General features: G+C 41.8%; 1 protein-coding gene across 2 annotated transcripts; it reads left to right on the plus strand.

Annotated features, from left to right (window-relative positions):
• Nucleotides 1-13367: 13367 nt before the first annotated feature.
• Mrps14 (mitochondrial ribosomal protein S14) lies at nt 13368-19115 on the plus strand. 2 transcript variants are annotated; one of them, NM_001105963.3, is made up of 3 exons: nt 13368-13435; nt 15189-15347; nt 18085-19115. In NM_001105963.3, exons 1-3 carry the CDS (start codon nt 13391-13393, stop codon nt 18265-18267), a joined length of 387 nt encoding a protein of 128 aa, NP_001099433.1. In that variant the 5' UTR covers nt 13368-13390; the 3' UTR covers nt 18268-19115. The 2 variants fall into 2 exon arrangements, with proteins under 2 accessions (NP_001099433.1, XP_087436349.1); XM_087580223.1 differs by having other exon boundaries at nt 13384-13626.
• The last annotated feature ends 2155 nt before the right edge of the window (nt 19116-21270 follow it).

The raw sequence follows: 21270 nt of genomic DNA on the forward strand, positions 1-21270 counted from the left end.
TCCATTACCATCAATGTAAAGGGTGCCAGTGTGCAATGCTATGACTTTATGTAGACATTAGCCATTATGAATAATACCAATTAAAAGGCTTTTCCTACATTTGTTCTACTTAGGACTTCATTTTGCCACAAGACTACCTCGAGTTCGAAAAAGCAAATTTTTCTTTTTTTTCTCCCCCAACTCCCATCCCCTCCCATGCAAATTTTCTGTCTCTTCATAAAAATAGTTCAACCCCGGGGAAAAAGCTTCAGAACCATACACTTCAGACTGGCTAAACATAGAGGTTATGGAACAGTGTTCACACAGGACATGCCCTGTACGCCACACTCTCATCTCAACCTTATCATCTGCTCTCCACCCTCTTGGTCAACAGAATCTGGTGTGAACTACACTGGTCTGAATGCAAACATTGGTTGAGAGAATGGCTTTGAGGGAGACCACCAGAGAGAAGATCTGAGAAATGAAAGCCCCAGTGTGGTCAGAGGTCTTTGGGAAAGTGATAGGACTTTCTACTGTGGTCACAGATATTACACTAGGGGCTTCGGATTTTATTTTGAGCAGCTACCTCCCCCAAACAAGTGGTGTTTGGAGAGGCTCACTCTGAGAGTAGAGGAAGGTAGGGGACAGTATTGGGCAAATAATGGGTCAAGAAAATGGGGGGAGGGTCTGTATGGGGTTACACATCTGTAATGCCAGTACTTGGGAAGGGAGGGGTAGGGGGCGGGGAGCTCACCACAGGTTTGAGGCAGGTCTAGTCTACAGAGAGAGTTCGAGGCCAGCCAGGAGCACAAAGATCCTGTCTCACAAACAAAAACAAAACAATAAAAAAAGTGGAGGCAGGACTAAAATAGAAGTTTCAAATCCAGTTCACTGTAGAACAGACAAGAGGTGAAGACTTTCTGAACTCAGGACCAAGATAGGAATAAACGATAAGAAAGACCTGTGGCACAATCAAGGGATGAGGAGGATCGTTTGGATGGAATATTCTTAATTCTCACCTAAACTCCCCCCTCCACTCCCCAAAGTGAGATCCAAAATAAACGCTTGTTTGCGGGTAACTTGTGGGGAACAAAATAAGGGATAGAAATAGCAGGGGGAAGAAAAAAATGGAGAAACCATACCAAGGTGCCATTCATATCAACTTAGCCACTGCAGGCCAGCATCTCTTTGAGGCCTTCTGAGGTACCCCATACCGTTGTTTTATGGTATTTTCCCAGTGTCAACTCACCAGACATGGGAGCTGAGCATGAGCGAGTCACAAACAGGCCTCTGGCTCACTAGATGACCAAGCCAGCGTCAGAGAAATCCAGAGACAAGAATGGAGGGGTACCTGATGTAAACACACAGTGCCTTTTAATACAAGTGAACTAAACCAGAAATTGTCTGCTTAGAACTAGTCCGTCAACAGTAGCTGGAGTAGGAGGTGAGACCAGAGAGTCACAGTAGAGGCTAGTATTGTGGGAAAGAAAAGAAGCAGTTCCTGGTGATGACATTTACCAACTCATGAGCAATTTGGAGGCGCTGATCTCTACTCAAGTCCATGTTGGGAATTCAAAGTCCCTCGTGGGATGCCAGGAGAGCCACTGTTCTGACCTCTTCTGCCCTCTACCTTATTTTATTTTGTCAAGGCATCTCCCACTGCACTGCCTTTACGTGTTTATATCTTTTATTCTTTCTGAAGCCTAGAATGTTTTTTCCTTAGAAACCTCTGGGCTCAATCCCTCATGTCCTCCAGATCTCCACTTAAATGTCAACGAAAGTCCTTCTCTTATTATATGATCTAACAGAGAAGCCCACCATAATTCTCTCTTTCCTGCTTCATTCTCCACTTGACATATATTTATTTGTAATTTGACTCCTCCCTAACCTCCAACAGAATATCGGGAGCGCACGCCTATCAAGAAAAGAAAAGAAAGCCACCGAGTTGGTTTCATGCAATATTCACACTGTTCTGGTAAGAACGAGATGCATAGGCAATCGCACATTATAAAATATGAATTGTATAATCTCAGTGATTCTGCATGCAATTAAAATGCTCATGCTTTGCATTGTGAACTGGCATTGTATAATCTAGAAATGAGTGGTTCAATTCCTGCTAATGGCTTAAAATTGAATTTAATGATTTCATTTTTCTTTATTAAATAGCAAATAAAAACCTGTGACAAGTTGGAAGTCTGGGAAAGAAAGGAAAACGCTTCGTGTTTAACTTCCTCTGAGAGCACTTCCCTTGCAGTTTTTATCGTGCACAGGCCCTACACAATATGTGGCCTCTTTTGCCGGCAAAGGAGGCAAATTAATCCCAGACACGGGTCCCATCTAATGATAGACAAGATGTTATCATTTTATTTGGAATGCAGCTGGGTTGGGGGTGGGGGACACAAACACAGGAGAGACTTGTAGAATCTGCCAGGAGACCCTGGCTGAATTCAGATGTAGTAATACTGCCATCCTGTGTCCAAAATGGCTCACAGCACTTAACTCCAGGTGGAGCCTAGCAGGCAAGAGGTGGCCTGCAGTTTGCACAGAACCTTCCTGACCACTGCCACCATGCTAGTTAACTGATGGAATTATTATTTGGTGGAGTTTAAACAAAGGCAGATACATAATGAGAACAGTGGTTTCATCTATCGTCCGTATACACCATTTTCGAGCCGGGAGGGAGGGAGGGAGGGAGGGAGGGAGGGAGGGAGGGAGGGAGGGAGGGAGGGAGGGAGGGAGGGGAAGAGTATGTGTGCACATGCGCACACCTTTCTGTTTCCCTCCACGTGTTCTCCTTCAACCCCACTTACCTCCTGTTTGAAGTTTGTTCTTCTGTTGGTCCTAGAACTCTAGTTCTTATGAATGCAGACACATCCAGCTCTTGTGTGAAAGGCCTGGTCCTAGAGAGAGTTGGCCCTGAGAAGCACTACAAGGGCAGATGGGGTGCAGGAGAGCCAAGGATGCTGGAGATTTATGGCCACAGACATGGATTAAGGACAAACCACGTAAACGCTCTTAACTGTGGGACTAAGAGGCTAGTACCAGGTTAATTCTGTTATTGCTCATTTAAAACGGGAACAATTACTCAATCCTCCCTAATCAGAGATAGTAAGGAAAACGTCCATCCTGTATTAGAGTAAGTTACAAACCATAGGGACAGCAGAGTGCTTTGATAGGGGATAAAGAGGAGTCAGAGAATGAAGACAAAAGAGGGTGGATGGCTCTACACTATAAACGTGAGGGAAGCAGACATTTCTGAAATTTAATCTCTTGATGTTTTGGTCATGGCTCTGACAGCCTTGTCCCTGGGGATAAACAAAGGATACTGACTGCCACCAGGGAAGACCCTTTCCTTCACCATTGAAAAACACACTTTAAAAACATGGGAGTGGGGAGGAGAGAGGGGGTTGCTGGAGAGACAACTCAGAACTTAGCACTTCCAGAGGACCAGGTTTGATTCCCAGCACTCACACGGTGGTTTATAACCATCTGTAATTCTGGTCCCTGGGTATCCGATGTGCTTCTCTGGCCGCCGTGGGCACCAGTCACACAAAGTGGTACATAGACATAAATGCAGTCAAAACGTTCATACACATAAAATTTAAAAATCAAATAATTAAAATATATATGTGGAAATGATAGTCATTCGATGATGAAAACTGGTTAGATTTTTTTGTAAATTAACCTCTGTATACATGTATTAAAGGAATATATGTAAATTATAAGGAATCTGGAAAAATTTAAATCGTAAGATTGCCAGTAATATACATATATATGTGTGTCTATATTTGAAATTTATTAGACTTTTTTGGGGGTGGGGGGATTTTTGAGACAGGCTTTCTCCAAGCCCTGGCTCTCCTGGACTCACTTGCTTTGTAGACCAGGCTGCCACCAACTCACAGTCTCTGCCTTTGCTTCCCCAGTGCTGGGTCAAAGGCATGAACCACATCCAGCGCTAGACATTTTTTGTTTTTCAATAGAATTTTTAAAATTTTAAAGTGTTTTACTTATTCACTTTATATCCCTCTCACTTTTCCTCTCCCACAGTACTCACTCTCTCCTCTGAGAGTGAGGTATCTCCCTGGGTGTCTCCCCACCCTGGCACTTCAAGTCTCTGCAAGGCCTGGCATTTCCTCTCTCACTGAAACCGGACAAGACAGCCCAGCTAGGAGAATATATGTCACAGACAGGCAACAGTTTTGGGGATAGCCCCCGTTCCAGATGTTCAGGGCCCACAGAAAAATCAAGCTGCACATGTGTTATAAATGTGGGGGGAGGCCCACGTCCAGCTCTTGTGTGCTCTTTGGTCAGTGGTTCAGCCTCTGAGAGCCCCAAGAGTCCAGGTTAGTTAATTCTGTTGGTCGTTTTGTGGAGTTCCTATCCTCTCAGGGGCTGCAATCCTTCCTCCAATCCTGCAGTCCCCAAACTGCATCCACTGTTTGGCTATGGGTGTCTGTATCTGTTTGGGTCAGCTGGTAGGTAGAGGCTGTCAGAGTGCAGTCATGCTAAACTCCTCTGCAAGCATAACAGAGCATTATTAACGTGTCAAGGATTGATGTTTGCCCATTTGAAGCGTCTCAAGTTGGGCAGGTTAGCTATTCCCTCACTCTCTGCTCTATCCCCAATCCCTGCGTTTCTTGTAGACAGGATAAGTTTGGGTCAGAAGTTTTGGGGTAGGATGGTGTTTCTATTGTTCCAGCAGGTTTCTTGCCTGGCCACAGGAGGTAGCTCTCCCAGGCCCCATATTCCCAATGCCATGAGTCACAGCTAAGGACACCTCCATGGCTTCTTGGGCGTCTCCCCTATTCCAGGTCTCTATCTCTTCCTGGAGATGCCCCCCATCAGTTGCAGATTTCCATTCATTCTCATGGCCATCCTGCCATTTCCCTCACCTGTCCCTCCCCACACCTGACCTCTAAGCCCCCACCCATCCCTGATCCCCTCTCACCTCCCTCTTTCTGCCTTCCATTCCAGTCCCCCTTCACCTCATTCAGGACGATACTCTCAAGTTCCAACCATTTGCCTGCAAAATTCATGACATCTTTGTTTTTCATTGCTGAATAGTATTCCACGTTTTCCTTATCCATTCTCCAGTGGAGGATGTCCCAGTTTCCAGTTTCCAGTAGGCTGTTTCCAGTTTCTGGCTATTATGAATAAAGCTGCTATGAACATAGTTGAGTATGTGTCCTTGTGGGATGGTGGAGCATTTTTTGGGCTATGCCCAGGAATGGTGTAGGTGGGTCATAAGGTAGAAGTATTCCCAGTTTTCTGAGAAACTGCCAAGTTGATTTCCAACGTAGTTGTACAAGTTTGCACTCCCACCAGCAATGGAGGAACGTTCCCCTTGCTCCACATCCTCACCAGCATAGGCTGTCACTTGAGTTTTGACCTTAGTCATCTTAGGCTTTCTTTTTTTAAGTATGCCTTTCTATGTAGCCAAGACTGAACTCACGTTCATGGTGATCCTCCTGCCTCAGCTTCTCAAGTGCTAGAAAGCAAGTGTGAACTACTATACTCAGCAAGCAACAGATTTTTAAACATTTTTATGACACTTATTCTGTGGGGGTGGAGTTTCATGCATCCCACAGTGTCCTGTCAGGACAATTTGTAGAAACAAATTGCCCTCTCCTTCCACCATGTCAGGTCAGCAGGCTTGATGGCAAGTGCTTTTACCTGCTGAACTATCCTGCCAGCTCACAGTGCTCCGGTTTCATTTTTATTTTATTTCATTTTATGTGTGCAGGTATTGGCCTTCATATATGTCTGTACATCACGTGCCTGTCCAATGCCCATAAAGTCCAGAAGAGAGCCACCATGCAGGTTCTGGAATCAAACCAGATTCCCTGGCAGCACAGAGGGTTAAGAACTGAGCCATCTCACCTCTCTAGCCCCTTCCCATTGCTTTTTTTGTTTTGTTTTGTTTTTCTGGGTTTCACAGTTAGAATTATGTTATGCTCTAATCCATTTAACTCATTCTCCATTGTGGGCTTATTAGTTTTCTCTCCTGATAAATAATCTCGTGGTAAGTGTAATTATGTATAACTTTCCATGGTTTCAGGTTTTTCTCAGAATCCATTCCTCAAAGTAGCATAGCTGGGTCAACAGGTATAAATCTTGGGAATGCTAACTGTTCTGTGGAAGCGAGAGCATTTGGTATCCCACAACAGAGTATAAAGTGACTCATTTCCCTACACTCATGGCCACATTGAATTAAAAGGAAAGATCTGATTTGCCACGTTGTCTCAGAATCATTAATTTAGCTTGCATTCCCTTGGTGAGGCTGAATACTTCCAATGTTATTGGACATCCTGAGAACTATCTACTGTAATTTAACTGTTTAAAAACTGTATCCCTCTGTATTTTCTTTTAAAAAGATTTATTTTTACTATCGGTTTCAAATTATGTACATGTATGTACATGGGTCCTGGGGATCAAACTTAGGTCCTCTGTAAGACAGCACAATGCTCTTCAGTACTGAACCATGGTTTCAGCCATGCCTACCTCACTTCTAACCACTTTACCTGAAGTGTACTTTGATATCTGTTAAGAAATGAAAACAATACTTCAAGTTTCCAGGTACTATTTGTTCATTGATCTTATACTTTCTTTAATACATGATTAAAATTCTTCCATAGTTATTGAAACTCACTTTCCATCTATTGATTTTATTATGAACATCACAGGTACTCCATTTTATGGCTGTATAATATGTATTTGTCGATGCCTGGTAAGGAAAAATTATTCATTATTTTTCTTCTCCCTGTCTGTCTGTCTTCTCTGTCTGTCTGTCTTCTCTGTCTCTCTGTCTCTCTCTGTCTCTCTGTCTCTCTGTCTCTCTCTCTCTGTCTCTCTCTCTCTCTCTCTCTCTCTCTCTCTGTGTGTGTGTGTGTGTGTGTGTGTGTGTGTGTGTGTGTGTGTGTGTGTGTTAGAATTATTTTGTGGGAAAATTTGTGGAAAAAATTCCCCCTGTCGAGGGAATTTTAATCCAGCAACATGGGTGCTCTGGGAAGAGGTCACATCCAGTGACCTTCTAGGTCTATATGATCTGGCCTAAATGCAGACATGCTCTAGATTGCTGTATAATTTGGCTGCAATTTGTCAGTACACATCTTTAATCCATAACAGTCAAGGGCAGTTCAGTGAGTTTAGTTCAGTTCAAGGCAATTCAGTAGAGTTTAGTAAGTGCAGTAGAGTTGAGAGTTCATTCATGAGTTTATACAAAGGCAGTTGAAGCCAGAGAATAAGGATTCAAATGATTAGAGCAAATTTTCAGAATTAGTTTGAGGCCATGCAGAGCAATTCAGTGAGAAGACAAGGGAACCTGGTTTGAATCAGTCAGCTTGAAGAGGAATTTGAGTCAAAACAGTTGAGTTGAACCAGCCAGCCATAGTTCAGGAAGAACTAGAAAGGTTGAGCTTATTCAGCAGTGAGCCTCGGAGACAACAATTACATCTGGTGAATGAAAGTTACATTTACAAATGTCATTTGTTTGTTAATTGACTAAAATGGTGGAAGTTACATGTACTAGCCAATTAATAACACTGTATAGGCAAAGTGTTCCATTACAACAGCCAGGCCAACTACATCATGACCAACTACAACTTGGGGAGGAAAGGGTTACTTTGAACCATTACATCTCCAGAGGACAACATAAAGACAAGAACATAGGCTGCAGCCCAGAATGAGTTCTGTGGGCTTAGTGACCTGAACTTTCTGCATCTCAGCCTCCCTAAGGCTGCAACCCTCTGATTCAGTTCCTTATGCTATGGTGACCCCCAACCATGAAATTATTTTTGTTGCTACTTCATCGCTGTAATATTTCTATTCGGTGGTGTCTTGGTGCTAAAGACCACTGGAAACATGTGTTTTCAAATGGTCACAACCCACAGGTTGAGAACCACTGCTCTACACTGTCATCCTTACAATTTTATTCAACCAGGAGCCAATACAACAAGTTCACCCAAAAAGTAGTTATTATAGAAAGACTATGGGTAATATACATATAATTGTCAATGGTGGAGATTCCCCACACTCATCTGAAGGGATAATGTACAACCTCATCAGAAGGCCTTTAAATCTCCTACACACACATACGTAGTTCCCATATTGATATGCAATATTAATAACCATTAATATTGACTGACTAAATAAATGATTAATAATGGTTCTCTTGGTTATAATATACCAAGATAGTAAGGAGAACAAATTTTTCTGCAGTCTCCCAAATGGCCAAGAAAAATTTCTCATCATAAGAACTCAAATGATCCTTCTCTAGACCACCTTACATTTCTCAAAAACTAAGCAGAAAAGTAAGTACACTTGGGAGGGGATAGGTAGTCTTAAGCTGTTTACAAAGCAGTCTTCATTAAAGAAGCCTCTAGAGTCTAGTTACATTACCTCAGAGATTGCCATCTCTCAAGCAACATTGCTTTAATACCATCTCAAAATGATCAACATCCTATATGAAACTAATACAATTTAAGGTATGTGTATATAAAGGTTTATAGCAGAATTAATCACAGTTGCCAAATGGTAAAAGCTAGTTAAGTTTCTAATAGGGAACAAAGTGTGGCATAACCATATATCTGAATGGCATCCAGCCCTCACGAATCAGTGAAGTGCTGAGATGCACTGCAGTCTAAATGAAACTTGAAGGCATCACAAAAGAAGCCAGATGCACTCAGGAGACTAAAACAGGAGGGTGGCACATTGGTGGTCACCTTAGGCTACACAGCAAAACCTGTCCCAAAACAAAGACAGTCACAAAAGGACAAATATTTGCTGACTCCATTTATATCAGGTTCTTAAAGTACTTGTCTTAGTCAGAGTTCCTATTCCTGCACAAACATCATGACCAACTACAACTAGAGGAGGAAAGGGTTTATTCAGCTTACACTTCCACATTGCTGTTCATCACCAGAGGAAGTCAGGACTGGAACTCAAGCAGGTCAGGAAGCAGGAGCTGATGCAGAGGCCATGGAGGGATGTTACTTACTGGTTTGCTTCCCCTGGCTTTCTTAGTTTCCTTTCTTATAGAACCCAGGACCTACCAGCCCAGGGATGGCACCACACACAATGGGCCCTCCCACCCTTGATCACTAATTGAGAAAGTGCCTTATGGCTGGATCTCATGGAGGCATTTCCTCAAGAGAGAATACTTTCTCTGTGATAACTCCAGCTTGTGTCAAGTTGACACACAAAACCAGCCAGTACAGTACTCAAAATTATAAAGAAAACGGTAGTTGGCAGAGGCTGGGGAAAGGGGAAAGTGGGAGGTTACTGTTTGCTACAACTTCCTTTATGGAAAATGGAGGATGAAATTTAACAAGTCTGAAGCCAGTCTAGGCTACACAAGACTGTCTCAAAAAAAAAAAAACAAAAACAAACACAAATTCCAGATTTATCCCCAGTGTTCTGGAAGCTCAGAAGTATAACATAAAGGGGCCTGATTCTCACAAAGGCCTTCTTTTTTTTTCTTCTTTATGTGTATGGGCATTTTGCCTGCATGTATGTCTGCTCATGATGTGCTGGCAGTGCCCATAGAGACCAGAAGAGAGGGTAAGTAAATGGTGGGGGAGTGAATGATAGGAATAATTGCAAAATAATGTGAGGGTAGCTAGTGCCTCTGGCATGTGTCCATAAAATGGCTACGATGGACAACTGTGTTAGGTGTGGAAGGTTAGCCACAAAGAGGCTGGCCCTTAAGAGGTGATTATATCAAGTTCGAGTGAATTGATGTCACAGGATGGAGTAGGCTTGTTGTTGTCGTGAAAGTGGGTTTGCTTTGGGGTGAGTGTGGCTCTTCTGTCTTTCACTCATATCTTAACGAAACGGCAGTGCAGCAAGAAGTTCTTCAGGCAGGGCTGAAGAGATGCCCCAGTGGTTAAGATGCCTGCTTTTCCAAAGAAGCTGAGCTCAATTCCTAGCCCCACATGATAGCTTGTGAGGGTCTGTACTTCCAGTTCCAGAGGACCTGACATCCCCTTCGTGCTTCTCTGGACTGCACTTGAATTTTTGACATAGAGCCTCATGTAGTCCAGGCTGGACTCAGACTTTGGGTGACTTTGAGCTTTTGATCCTAACTTCATCTCCTGAGTCTGGGATGACAGGCGTGAGCCACTATGCCCAGTATATGCAGTGTTGGGGATCTCTCTGGGGATTGTGCATCCTAGGCATGCTCTCTACCAGCTGAGCTACATCCGTAGGCCATATCTTGTTCTTTATGAGTTACCCAATCTTATATATCCTATTAGAAGTACAAAATGGAGTAAGACATTGTGTATATTTTACTCTACTTTTTATAGTTACTCTGGTGTTTAAAGGAGCTCTCTGGAGTTTTGGGTGAAGCAGTGGAGTTTCCTGGGGAGTAGAAGGGCATGAAGTTCTGTGTCTTCTATATTGTTTTATACATGTCTTTCATCTTTTTGTCCATCTATATTCTTTATAATAAAGTAATAAAGAGTCACAAAAGCTTGTAAGTCATGAATGTTTACCCTACCAGACCTGAGGGCACCAGATCCTGGGACGCTTTTCCATTTGCCACCAATTAGCCATTGTCTTCTGTTGTTGCTTATGTTTTGGTTATTTTGTGACAGAGTTTCATTGTAGCCCATAATGGCTTTGAACTTGCTGTGTACCCAAAGCTATCCCCCCAAATGCTGGGATTACAGGCATGCACTAACATTACCTTAATGTGCCATTTTCAACAGAGCAAACAATCAGGTTCACTAGGGCTTTAAGTCTTTCTGGCCTTGGTTCTACATCCAACTCTAGACAGATATAGTTTTCCTTTCTGTTCTTGTGACACACATGGAGATGGGTTCTTATTGGTCATGTGCCTTGTCACGATGTAACGCAGGATGAAAACGCAGCCTACCAGGGGAAAACTAGTTTCAGCCGATAAAGTGGGTATGATAGCAGCCGGAAGACAGAGGCGGAGCTCAGCAAGTTCTCTTCACAAGGCTGCAGCACACACGGGTGTCCAGGAAGGCATTTACTCGGTGTAAGGCTTCAGCAGGGCCATCAAGTGCAGCTCTAGACCAAGTTTCTAGGTGGGGTAGGGGATATTGATAGGCACCTGTCTCTAAATAACCTTTAATGCAGAAGCGGAGAAACGTGGGGGCCAGTTTTATCTTGAAGGGTGCTAGCATGTTTATCTTCTTGTGCATGGAAGCTCACTATGAGAAGACTCCAAATAAAGTCTCTCAATACATTCAAGAACAGAGGGGGAAAGTGCATTCTCTCCAAGGCCTTCCCCTGACAGACTTCAAGTCATATTTTATCTCAGGTACTTCCCCCAAATTACTAAAGGGCTTTTCTCCAGATGAAGGATGTATTGTCTGTGGTTTTGCTGATGAATCTCCCAGTTTTTCAATGAATTGCCAGTTTTATCACTAAAAACAAACAAACAAAAACAAGCAAAACTTAAGATTTAGTTCTGCTATTTGATTTCTCAAATGGAAAGCTCACTGACAAATATAACATATACTTTTGTTTTATTGTTAAACATGTTGCTAATTAGAGCAGTATTTAGTGCAGTTTCCAGCTATTTGGAGATGTCTGTTAGTGTGGGGGGTTACCTCGAGTTGCTAGAAAGATGTGGTGGGTGTTGCTTGCTCACTGTACAAGTAAACGGACACAGTAAGTGGGCTCTTGGCCATCAAAGACAAGCATGCCCCTACTCGGCTTGATACAAAACTACAGTATTGCTATAAACAGAACCTAAGAGAAAAATATGGCAGGAATAACCTTGTATGTTGCCAACTTTTAACCACACAAACTATGATGCATGGACTCTATGTACACCATGTTAAGTACACAGCATCTTAGGATTGGTTTGTAAAGTTCTGACTTTCCATGTTAAACTTGAAAGTTCCAGTTAATTGTCTAACTCTTTTATCTGTTTATTCGTAGTTTTGGTTTTCTTATGCCCTTCATTCTTAGGGGTTTGACAGCATTATCTTTGTGAGAAAGTTAGGAAGTATATCATGAAAAAATGAAGCAAGCTTAACTTTTGCTGGGCATAATGGCACACACCTTTAATCCCAGCAGCAATCGAGAGGCAAAAGCAAAGAGATCTCTGTGAGTTCCAGGCCAGCCTGCTCTAGAAATCCAGTTCCAGGACAGCCAGTACTGTTACACAGAGAAGCCCTGCCTCGGAGGGTGGAAAATATAAACCTTTAACTTTCAGAAATACTGTAAATGGGCACATTGAATTCAATCTTTCTGATGTTTCTGAGCCTTTTAGGAATTCAACTCTGTGCAATAGTTTAATTGTATAAAACTCATTTCTTACCCTATAGCCTATAAACAAATCTGACTTTACCTCCAAAAGTTTGACTTTGTTGAAATAGTAACATATTAGTGGAACTCTTCCTTGTTTTTTAATTGAAAAGAAATATTTTTTTCATAAGATAATTTCCCCTCCCTCATCTCCTCCTAGATCCGCCCACCTCCCAACCCATCTAACCCTAGATGAAAACAAACAGGCATCTTAAAATAACAGAAACCATGATAAAAGAGTTTACTATGTACTCATATCCTGAGATGACTGTCGACGGTGCCCAATTGTGTTTGTGTGGGGGAGGGAGTGGGAGTGAGTTTTAACAAGGGTTTGAGGCTGGTGCCTACCTGATGCTGCTAGTCTAGGACTTTTTAGATCTTAATACAATGGCAGGGGCTCCTGGTTGTCTTTTCCTGCCATATGGTTTCAATCAGACCTTCCCTAGCCTATTTGAAATGTCCAATAAATAGGAACTCTTAAAGAAAAGACTCTCCTTCTTCCTGGGACGTTCCTGTGTAAATAGCCCAATAGGCTGTTCCTCACTATATCCATCAACGCATCTATGATACAGGCTAGGAAGGTGACAGGGAAGTGCCCTGTACTAGACTGAAAACAGCAGGTTTTAAATGGCACATGTATACACCACTACCACCATCCAACACACACTCGGTGACAAAAAAAAAATATGATATATTATGATATTAATATAATGTATATTAAAACCCTAGACACGCAAGCAGAAACTCTTATCAGGGCCACTACCACCATCATCTCCATCATCATTACAGCAGAAATGTGACCCGTGTCAGTTCTGCTGGATGAGTACCAAACCCAGGCAAGCTTCCCCCGGGTGGTGCCAAAGCGCAGAATACGGGTGCAGGTTGGGCGGGGCTGGGCCAGAAGAACGCGCAGCCGCACTGTTCCACCTCTGCCAAAGTGGGCGGTCGGGATGGATGGTTTGCTCAAGTTCTGTAAAATACCGCGATAGCGCAAATCCCGTACCTAACCTCTCCTTCTTTATAGGCTAAATCCTGACCCGGGCCCGCCCTTTGAAGCACAAGCCCCGCCTCCACGCAACCTGTTTCCCACGTTGTAACGCGGCGGTGGTTGGCTGGCTAGGCAGACAACATGGCGGCGTCCTTGCTGGGCTCGCTGCTGCGGACCTTCCGGCAGGTTAGGCCTCTGCCTTTCTCGCCACCCCAACCTCTTCCCTGAATTCTGTATCCTATGTGTCCCTCGTAACCCTGACACCTGTAATGCGCACGGAGGACCAATCCCAAGGCTCCTTTCTGCTTTCCCGCTCCGGCTAAGTTAGGAGACCCCTAATGGCAATCGAAGGTTTGGTATTCAAGTGTGGATCCGAGGTTTGAAAGCTGCGAGATTGACTCCGGTTTATTGGGAACTAACTGCGTGTAAATTGTGAAGAAAAGGGAGTCAGATGATTGAGGCATCCGAGGCTCCGATTGTACAAAGAGACTGAAAGGGACTAGCAGTCAGCTAGTGGTGGCTTGGAAGCAGGTGGTGACAGAATTTCGAGTAGGGAGCAGGCTATTCGCTAAAACTGAAGGATTAACTAAAGGGAGGGCTGAGAACTGACTGTAGAGTTAAGGAGTGGGAGTGTTATGATGCGGACAGAAACTGGGAAGAGTAGCAAAGGAAGTTGGAAAAGTCTTGAATTGTTTTGCAGAGGAGGGGTGTCAACCAGAGGGAGACCTGGGTTGTTTTTTCCTTACTCTGACAGAAGCATCATCGTATCTGCATATTAGCAGGAAAGATCCACCAGAGTGGGGAACACTGATGATAGAGAACAGGGAAGATTCGCCGGAAATCTGCCTTTTTTTTTTTTTTTTTTGCAGGAGTTGATAGAGTCTCATGTATGAAGTTTGATTTTAGGAATGTGGTTAGGTCACAGCAGTTTTGTCCAGTAGAAATGTAATGTAAACCACAAGAGTGATTTATATTTTTTCTAGTATTTACATTTAAGTTAAAAAGTAGGTGCGGTTAATTTTGATAGATATTTTTAGTCAGGTATATTTGTATCCTAAGAAGTCAAAATTAGAATGACTTATATGACATTTACAGTCTTCGGTTGGAAGCAGGTTTCAAAGTCTTATGTATCTGATGCTTAAAATATATCGAAGTTAAGATGCTAACTTTTGTAGTTGTACCAAAAACAAAGTTGTTTGATATTTGAAATTTTAAGCAAGTTAATATCAAGAATTCTGTTCCCACTTGTACTACTTACATTTCCAGTGCCTACTAGCAATACCCATGGTTTGTGGCCACTGTAATGGACAGAGGTGTCATATAACCAATGGGAGGGTGTGTAGAGAGTAGTACAAATACTGCTGAGGGGGCGGTACGGTAGTGGGAATTGGGAAATTCTCTTCAGATTGCTTCTAAATTTGTAACTAAAGGGACATTGAAGTCATCAAAACCTGAGTGTGTGGCAGCAGGTGACAATAACTTAAGGAACACTCCTGCAAATTGTCCTGCTTTCCACAAGCATTGTAGTATGCACATGCACACACACAAAAATAAATGTAATAAGTTAGTTTTTTAAATATTATTAAGTCTTCCCCTGGTGAGATGGCTTGCCACTCACAGTGGGTAAAATGCTTGCCACTAAGCCTGTCCAGTTCAATCCTAAGTACTCATGTGGTGGAAGAGTGACTCAGAAATGTCCTCCTCCACCCTCCACAGACATACCTTACAAATGTACACACAGGCAGAACTGATTCACTAAAGTTGCCCTCTGACCTCCACACATGCCCATCCACACACAAGCACACATACATGTGTGCTCATACATACCAAAGATAATTTAAAATTTTTTCACTGCTGAAAATCATAACTAGTTACTGAGAGAAGTTTATATGATTAGAAAAACACTCCCAGCACCCATGATCTTGTCTTTCTTTTCTAGGCAGTTCCTCTGTCATCGTCAGGTCAAGCTCGAGGTTACTATGTAGACTGGAGAATGTTGCGTGATGTGAAGAGACGAAAAATGGCTTATGAATATGCAGATGAGCGGCTTCGGATCAATTCGCTCAGAAAGAATACCATTTTGCCAAAAGACCTTCAGGTCAGCCGGCTGAGTCCCTTCACAGAGTCATTAACTGTCCTCATATGTTTTCATGCTGTTTTATTGCAGCTTCTTAAATGTAATTTCTAGAGAATAAGATCAAATATTCAAGTCAACAGAGATAGCCTTAAAACTGACTTTGTAAGTTTAGGATAAAAGACAACTATTCGGTCTTTCCTGGTTCTTAAGCGGCTTTATTGTACACACCTAGGAAGTACTGGTAAGTGGTGACCACTAGAAACTGTCAAGGATTCTGACCTAAGATCTCCCAACGTCATCCTACTCCTGGAACCCTCATGGAGGTATTGCTGATACACAGGCTGTGTGCCAAACACGTGACCTGGGAGCCATAGTGAGGATCTGCCTTCCTGAATCCCTTTGCCCCCTCCATGGTTAGGTTATCTTTCATTTAGCCCTCCTTTCTTGCCATGTACTTCCAGTTGAATAAAAGGGTCACAAGCCTGTTTGGCTTCCTGAGATATAAGGTTTCACATTTAAGTGGTGACAATACCTATACAGAAGGGACTTGAAGGAAATTTAAATTAAACTCAAGGATACTTACTTTACTAAAAGTCCATATAAAAAATTTGTACAAGTTGGCAGAATGATTCTTTTGTTTTGTTTTGTTTTGTTCTTCAAGACAGGGTTTCTGTGAAGCTCTAGCTGTCCTAGAACTCAATCTGCATACCTCAGAATCAAAGATCCCCCTGCCTCTGCTTCCTCAGTGCTAGGATTAAAGGTGTACAGCACCACTGTCTGACAGCTGTATCTTCTTTTAAATTTCATCAGGTTTTAACTAAATGAGCAGAAACTGGAGTTCCCAGGACCTCTCTCTTGTGGCTTTTACCACAATGAGGCATACACTGAATAGGAGAAGTCAGCCTTGGGCACTCAGCTCAAGACAATGTTGATCAAGGAAGCAGAGAGTAAAATGGAGTCCATAGGGGTCAAGCTCAGTTGGTCAAACAGGCACACACTTGGGGCTGTAAGGTGAAGAAACGCTATGCGAAAATCTAGAGTAGTGGTCACGGACAGTGGTACATTCTCCACTTGAAATTTGCTAAGAGTAGAAAGATAATGTGTGCCAGTATGTAATTAAATATATACAAATTTTAATTATCAGTTAAGCCAGAGGGTTAAATGAGTGAGTTAGGAAGACCATCTCCCCATGCACACAGAAGAACTGCCTCTAGCATTAGTACCAGCAATAGCAGTTAATGACCGACCTATCTAAACCATCAGGGCTATCTGATGCTTACAGGTTAAATTTATGTCCAGTTCCAGAAGGCTTTCTCAATGTGCTCTTTTGTGAACTAAGTGCTTTCTGCTCTGCTTTCTTTTTCCTGTTCCAATGTCAGTTTTTGAGGACAAGGAAGGGTATACATAGATAAGTCTGCACATTCCTTCTGTAGTATTTAGTAGTTGTTCATTGACCTCATTGTGTTTTACACAATTCCCTGCATTATTTCTAATATCAACAAATGCATAAGCTTTTAGACATCAGTAGATTTGCATACGCAATCATTATTAATCTAGTGGGTTTTCTAGGTATTGCAATTTTTGTCCTTTTAAGTATTAGTGTACTTTTTTTGTGTATGATTCCCACATTCTATCAAGAGTCTGATAGTTTTTACTGACAACCTGAGCCTAATTTGCCATACTTTCTCCCCTCGACCACTTACCAGTTTCATAGACATTACTTGTACAAGATTCATGGACATTGCAAATATTTCTCTTTCATGTAAACCTTGTCTGTAGTAGTCAGGATCTTTCACCATAAGGCTTTGAGGATCTTGAAGATCAAACTTTTTACTAGTATCAACCCATGGTCTTTCTTAAGTATCATCAGCTCAGATGTTTAATGCTTTTGTACTTCAAAAATTATGTGTGTCTGTATGGGGCAATGAATGCATTCACATATCTTTTTTCCTAAATGACCTAAACATGGACAAAACAGAACCTACTTGGTGATAGGCAAAAATGAGCCAAATTCAAGCAATCTTAAAGCCTGTGACAGAAAGGGGACAGGGAAGAGAATGATAGAAAGAAACAAGAAGAGAGAGAGCAAGAACTAAAATGTGTGGATTATATAGTGAAGAGCCTCGGTGGAGAGGAAGCCCGGGTCCTGGGCTGGAAAGTTCAGGTAAGGATTGAAGGATGCTGGTAGAGCCCGGAGGACAGATTGCTCTAGTACATTAGTCACCTCAGCTGCTTGTCCAAGGTCTGAACCCTACACTCAGCTCTCCACCGGAATGTACAGAATATGTAAAGGAATCCCAGCATACTCCATGAAACTAGCATCAGGGGACTGAGGTATTAGTGACATTTAGAACAGGGTGGGTGGTCTGACAAGCATATTCTAGAATAAAAAACCAAACAAATTAACTTAGACAAGAAGTATTATATGGGCATGACATACAGTTTGCAACAGGAAAACTGTGCACTTATGGTATTAGTGAATATTAGCTGTTAGCCAGTACCCTTAGAAGGGAGGCATCAGCCTTGGGTGCTGGTCTTATTTTATAATTCAGTGATGGTTACACAGTATATGATGTTTATAAAAATACACTTGGAACTGTTATTACTTGTGGATTATGGTTATTTTAATCTTTAAAACCATGTAGAAAAAAACATCAAACATTTCCTACCATATCCATGGTTCTCTGGCTAGAATTCTAGCCCATTCTTCCTTTCCTTTAGGGACTGAGTTATGACCTATGTTATAATTTTCCCCTAGGAAATGGCTGGTGATGAAATTGCTGCCCTTCCACGGGATAGCTGTCCTGTTAGAATCAGAAATCGGTGTGTCATGACATCTCGCCCCCGCGGTGTTAAGCGTCGCTGGAGACTTAGTCGCATTGTTTTCCGACACTTAGCTGACCATGGGCTACTTTCTGGAGTCCAGCGAGCAATATGGTGACAGTTTCCAAACCTGCCCAGCTGCCAGGGAAGCCAGTCCTGGCAAAAGACTTAAGACTAAACCCTAGGGTTCATAGGGGTCTAGTATGTTTAGTCTACTTGACTCTGAGTGAAACTACCCTTTTGATTTAAATAAATAAAAGTGGTTATTTGTCATTGAATTGTCTTTTAACTTTAAAGCATATATTACTCCCATACATGGTGTAAGAGTGGAATTAAAAATATTTTCTGTGAAAGTATGGTGTTTTCCTTCAAGTTTGATGTTTAGTAGCAAAATATATTTTTTAGAGTGATTTCACAAAATCCTTCTAGAAGGCAGATCTAATTGACAGGCTATGCTATATTCCTGAGCTAGCTTAGTGTCCCTGGTCTGCAGTTACTCACCTTTTGGATAACAATAGATGGAGAGTTAAACAGAATATTCTAAATATTTAGGGTCAACTTTATGTGACAGTGAATTAAAGAACTGCTAAATAGTTGTTTCATCCTTTAAAATTTCCCATTAATGCGTTATCAGTGTTTTATATGCATGTAAACCTGTGCTCCGTGTGGTCTGGGCCTGGTACTGAAGGCAAGAGGAAGGCACTGGATCCCAAGTTAGTTGTGAGGAACCAACATTTAAAGCTTACCTGTTGCCTAGTGGCTTAGACATTTCAATGATTGTTGTGTGGCACGGATCTGTTTTTGTTAAGAATTGTAATGATTTTATAATTCTATCTTTGCTGCATCTCTTGGGTTTTTGTTGTCATTTTGTTTTTTAAGAACTTTCCCTATCAACAATTACTAAAATATATTTGGCGTAAATGTGTAATAAATGTTCAGAGTAAATGAGTTGCTATACTACCAAAAGTGGAAGCCAATCATTCTTTATTTCTGTGAACTTTGAAATTTTGTGTATTTGGTGCTTTAGTTCACTGCCCATTCTTACCCGTGTTGTCCTACGTCCAGTGGAAGTCCCTGGACGTCTGTCCTGTAAGGTTATTTACTCATTGTGTTCTTGTGTATTTTCTGATTCAGACACCTGTCTTTAGGGTTCCTTTGGAGGAAATGTTTAGACCACAAGATACACAAAGGTTAACTCATAGCCAGTAAGTTGTCACTGCCTTGCTAGTTATTTTTGTTTTGTTTCAATATTTATTTTTCATGATTTGTATGTGCATGTATGGGGTAGGGGTGAGTGCTCGGGGAGACCAAAGGTGTCAGATATCACTAGGCTGGACTCAGTCTTGTGAGCCACCTGGGGTGGGTGTTGGGAATGGAGCTAGGGTTCTCTGTGAGAGTGGTATACACACTGCCATCTCTTCAGCCGAGAGTTGTGTTTTTTATTATAAGTAAAACACAACGGTACCTTTATATTAATTCTATACTTTTGTATCTTTCAAAAAAATCTTAAATCTTAGGGGCTGGAGGGATGGCTCAGCAGAGATTACTGTTCTGACCAGAGTTCAGTTCCTAGCACCCATGACAGACAGCTCATAATCAACCTAATTCAATCCTCTAGGAAATCCAAAAACCTCTGGCAGCCTCCAGCAACCACAATGGCATGTAAATACCCACACATGTACACATAACTCAAGATAAAAAAATTACCTTTAAAAAAAGCAATTCAGTTGTATTAACTTGTCAATATACTAATTGTGGCACAAATTATTTAAAATTCATCTAATAGACAAGTAATATTCTAAAGATACTTGAAAATAACTTGTACTAAATATGCAAACAAAGCAGTTATTGCTTAGTAGTCTTTCCAAAATGCACATTTAAATTTAATGCCCAGTCCATGGTATTAAAGGGTGAGGCCACTCCTCACATTCATGAATGAGATCAATATTCTGGGAGCTCCTGGAAGTCCCATCTTTTGTATCCTCTGCCAAAGCCCTTATTAGCCACCAAAGAGACTGGCCCTTTAATCTGATCTTATTAGACTCCAGAGTGATGAGAAATGTTTCTACTATTTCTGTAAATTACACAGCAGAAATGGACCAAGTGAGTTAGGCTTTTTATTTTCAATTTCAGTGCTTTTTCAATTATGTTAAAATTTCAGGGTTCTAGTCTATTTCTGCCATGGTGTGCTGTAGGATGATGTCATTATGCAGCAACAGAGTGCAGGATTAGGTGAAGCCCACCACTGGATGAGAAGGAAGGGTAGGTGGGGAAAAGTCTAGAAAGGAGAGAAGAGAAATGAGGAAAAGAAGATGGAGACAGGAGGAGAATGATTCTGGTCCAAGTGGTCTAGATCAATTTTATCTTGTCTAGGTGGGCAGTTTCTATCTTTATTAATTGGCAGTGAATTTATTCTGTCGATGTATTACAGATTGAGAATTTTACATATAAATCTAATTGTTAAACTACAAGTTTCTAGAGCTTTGATTTTATCAGGCTACAGCGGATGTGAGCAAAGTTCCCAGCAGGCAGAGAGACAACCTATCTGTCTCAGTTCTGGAAGCTGTGCTATAGAATTCCTGGGGCGAGTTGCAACGTTAGCATGGCCCACAGAACTTGATGTGTGTGTCAGGTGTGGTAACAACCCACCCAGGGGACATTGTGTGAAGGCAGATAACAGAGATACAGAGAAACAGCTGGAGTAATTGGCTCCCAAGGATCTACAAAGAGAACTCACAGGAACCGGTTCTGCCGCTTTTTTATTTTTACTGCAACAATGTACCATAATCTAGTCCTGTTAATATTTGTTTAACAGGTAAGTACATTTTAGTTGTATTTCCCGCCCTTTAGTTTTAGTGACCCAATGGCTTTAATTAGGGTTAGTTACCACAGCACTGGGGAAATTACCAGTGGCTATGCCACTGAAAAAAACGTCATCTCCCACAACTCCTACTTTTTCTGTGAACAGTTTAGTTATTGGAAACCTCTCATTATGTCACCAGTTTTTGGTTATGTGTAGTTTTTTGCCATGTACATTTTAAATCAAGACTTCTTCCCCATTCCTAGGTCATAATGGAATTGCATCTCTTTTAATACTTACTGGACTTTATTTTGTACATTG

The sequence above is a fragment of the Rattus norvegicus genome, chromosome 13 (genome assembly GCF_021556685.1).
Source record: "Rattus norvegicus strain SHRSP/BbbUtx chromosome 13, alternate assembly SHRSP_T2T, whole genome shotgun sequence".
NCBI lineage: Eukaryota > Metazoa > Chordata > Mammalia > Rodentia > Muridae > Rattus > Rattus norvegicus.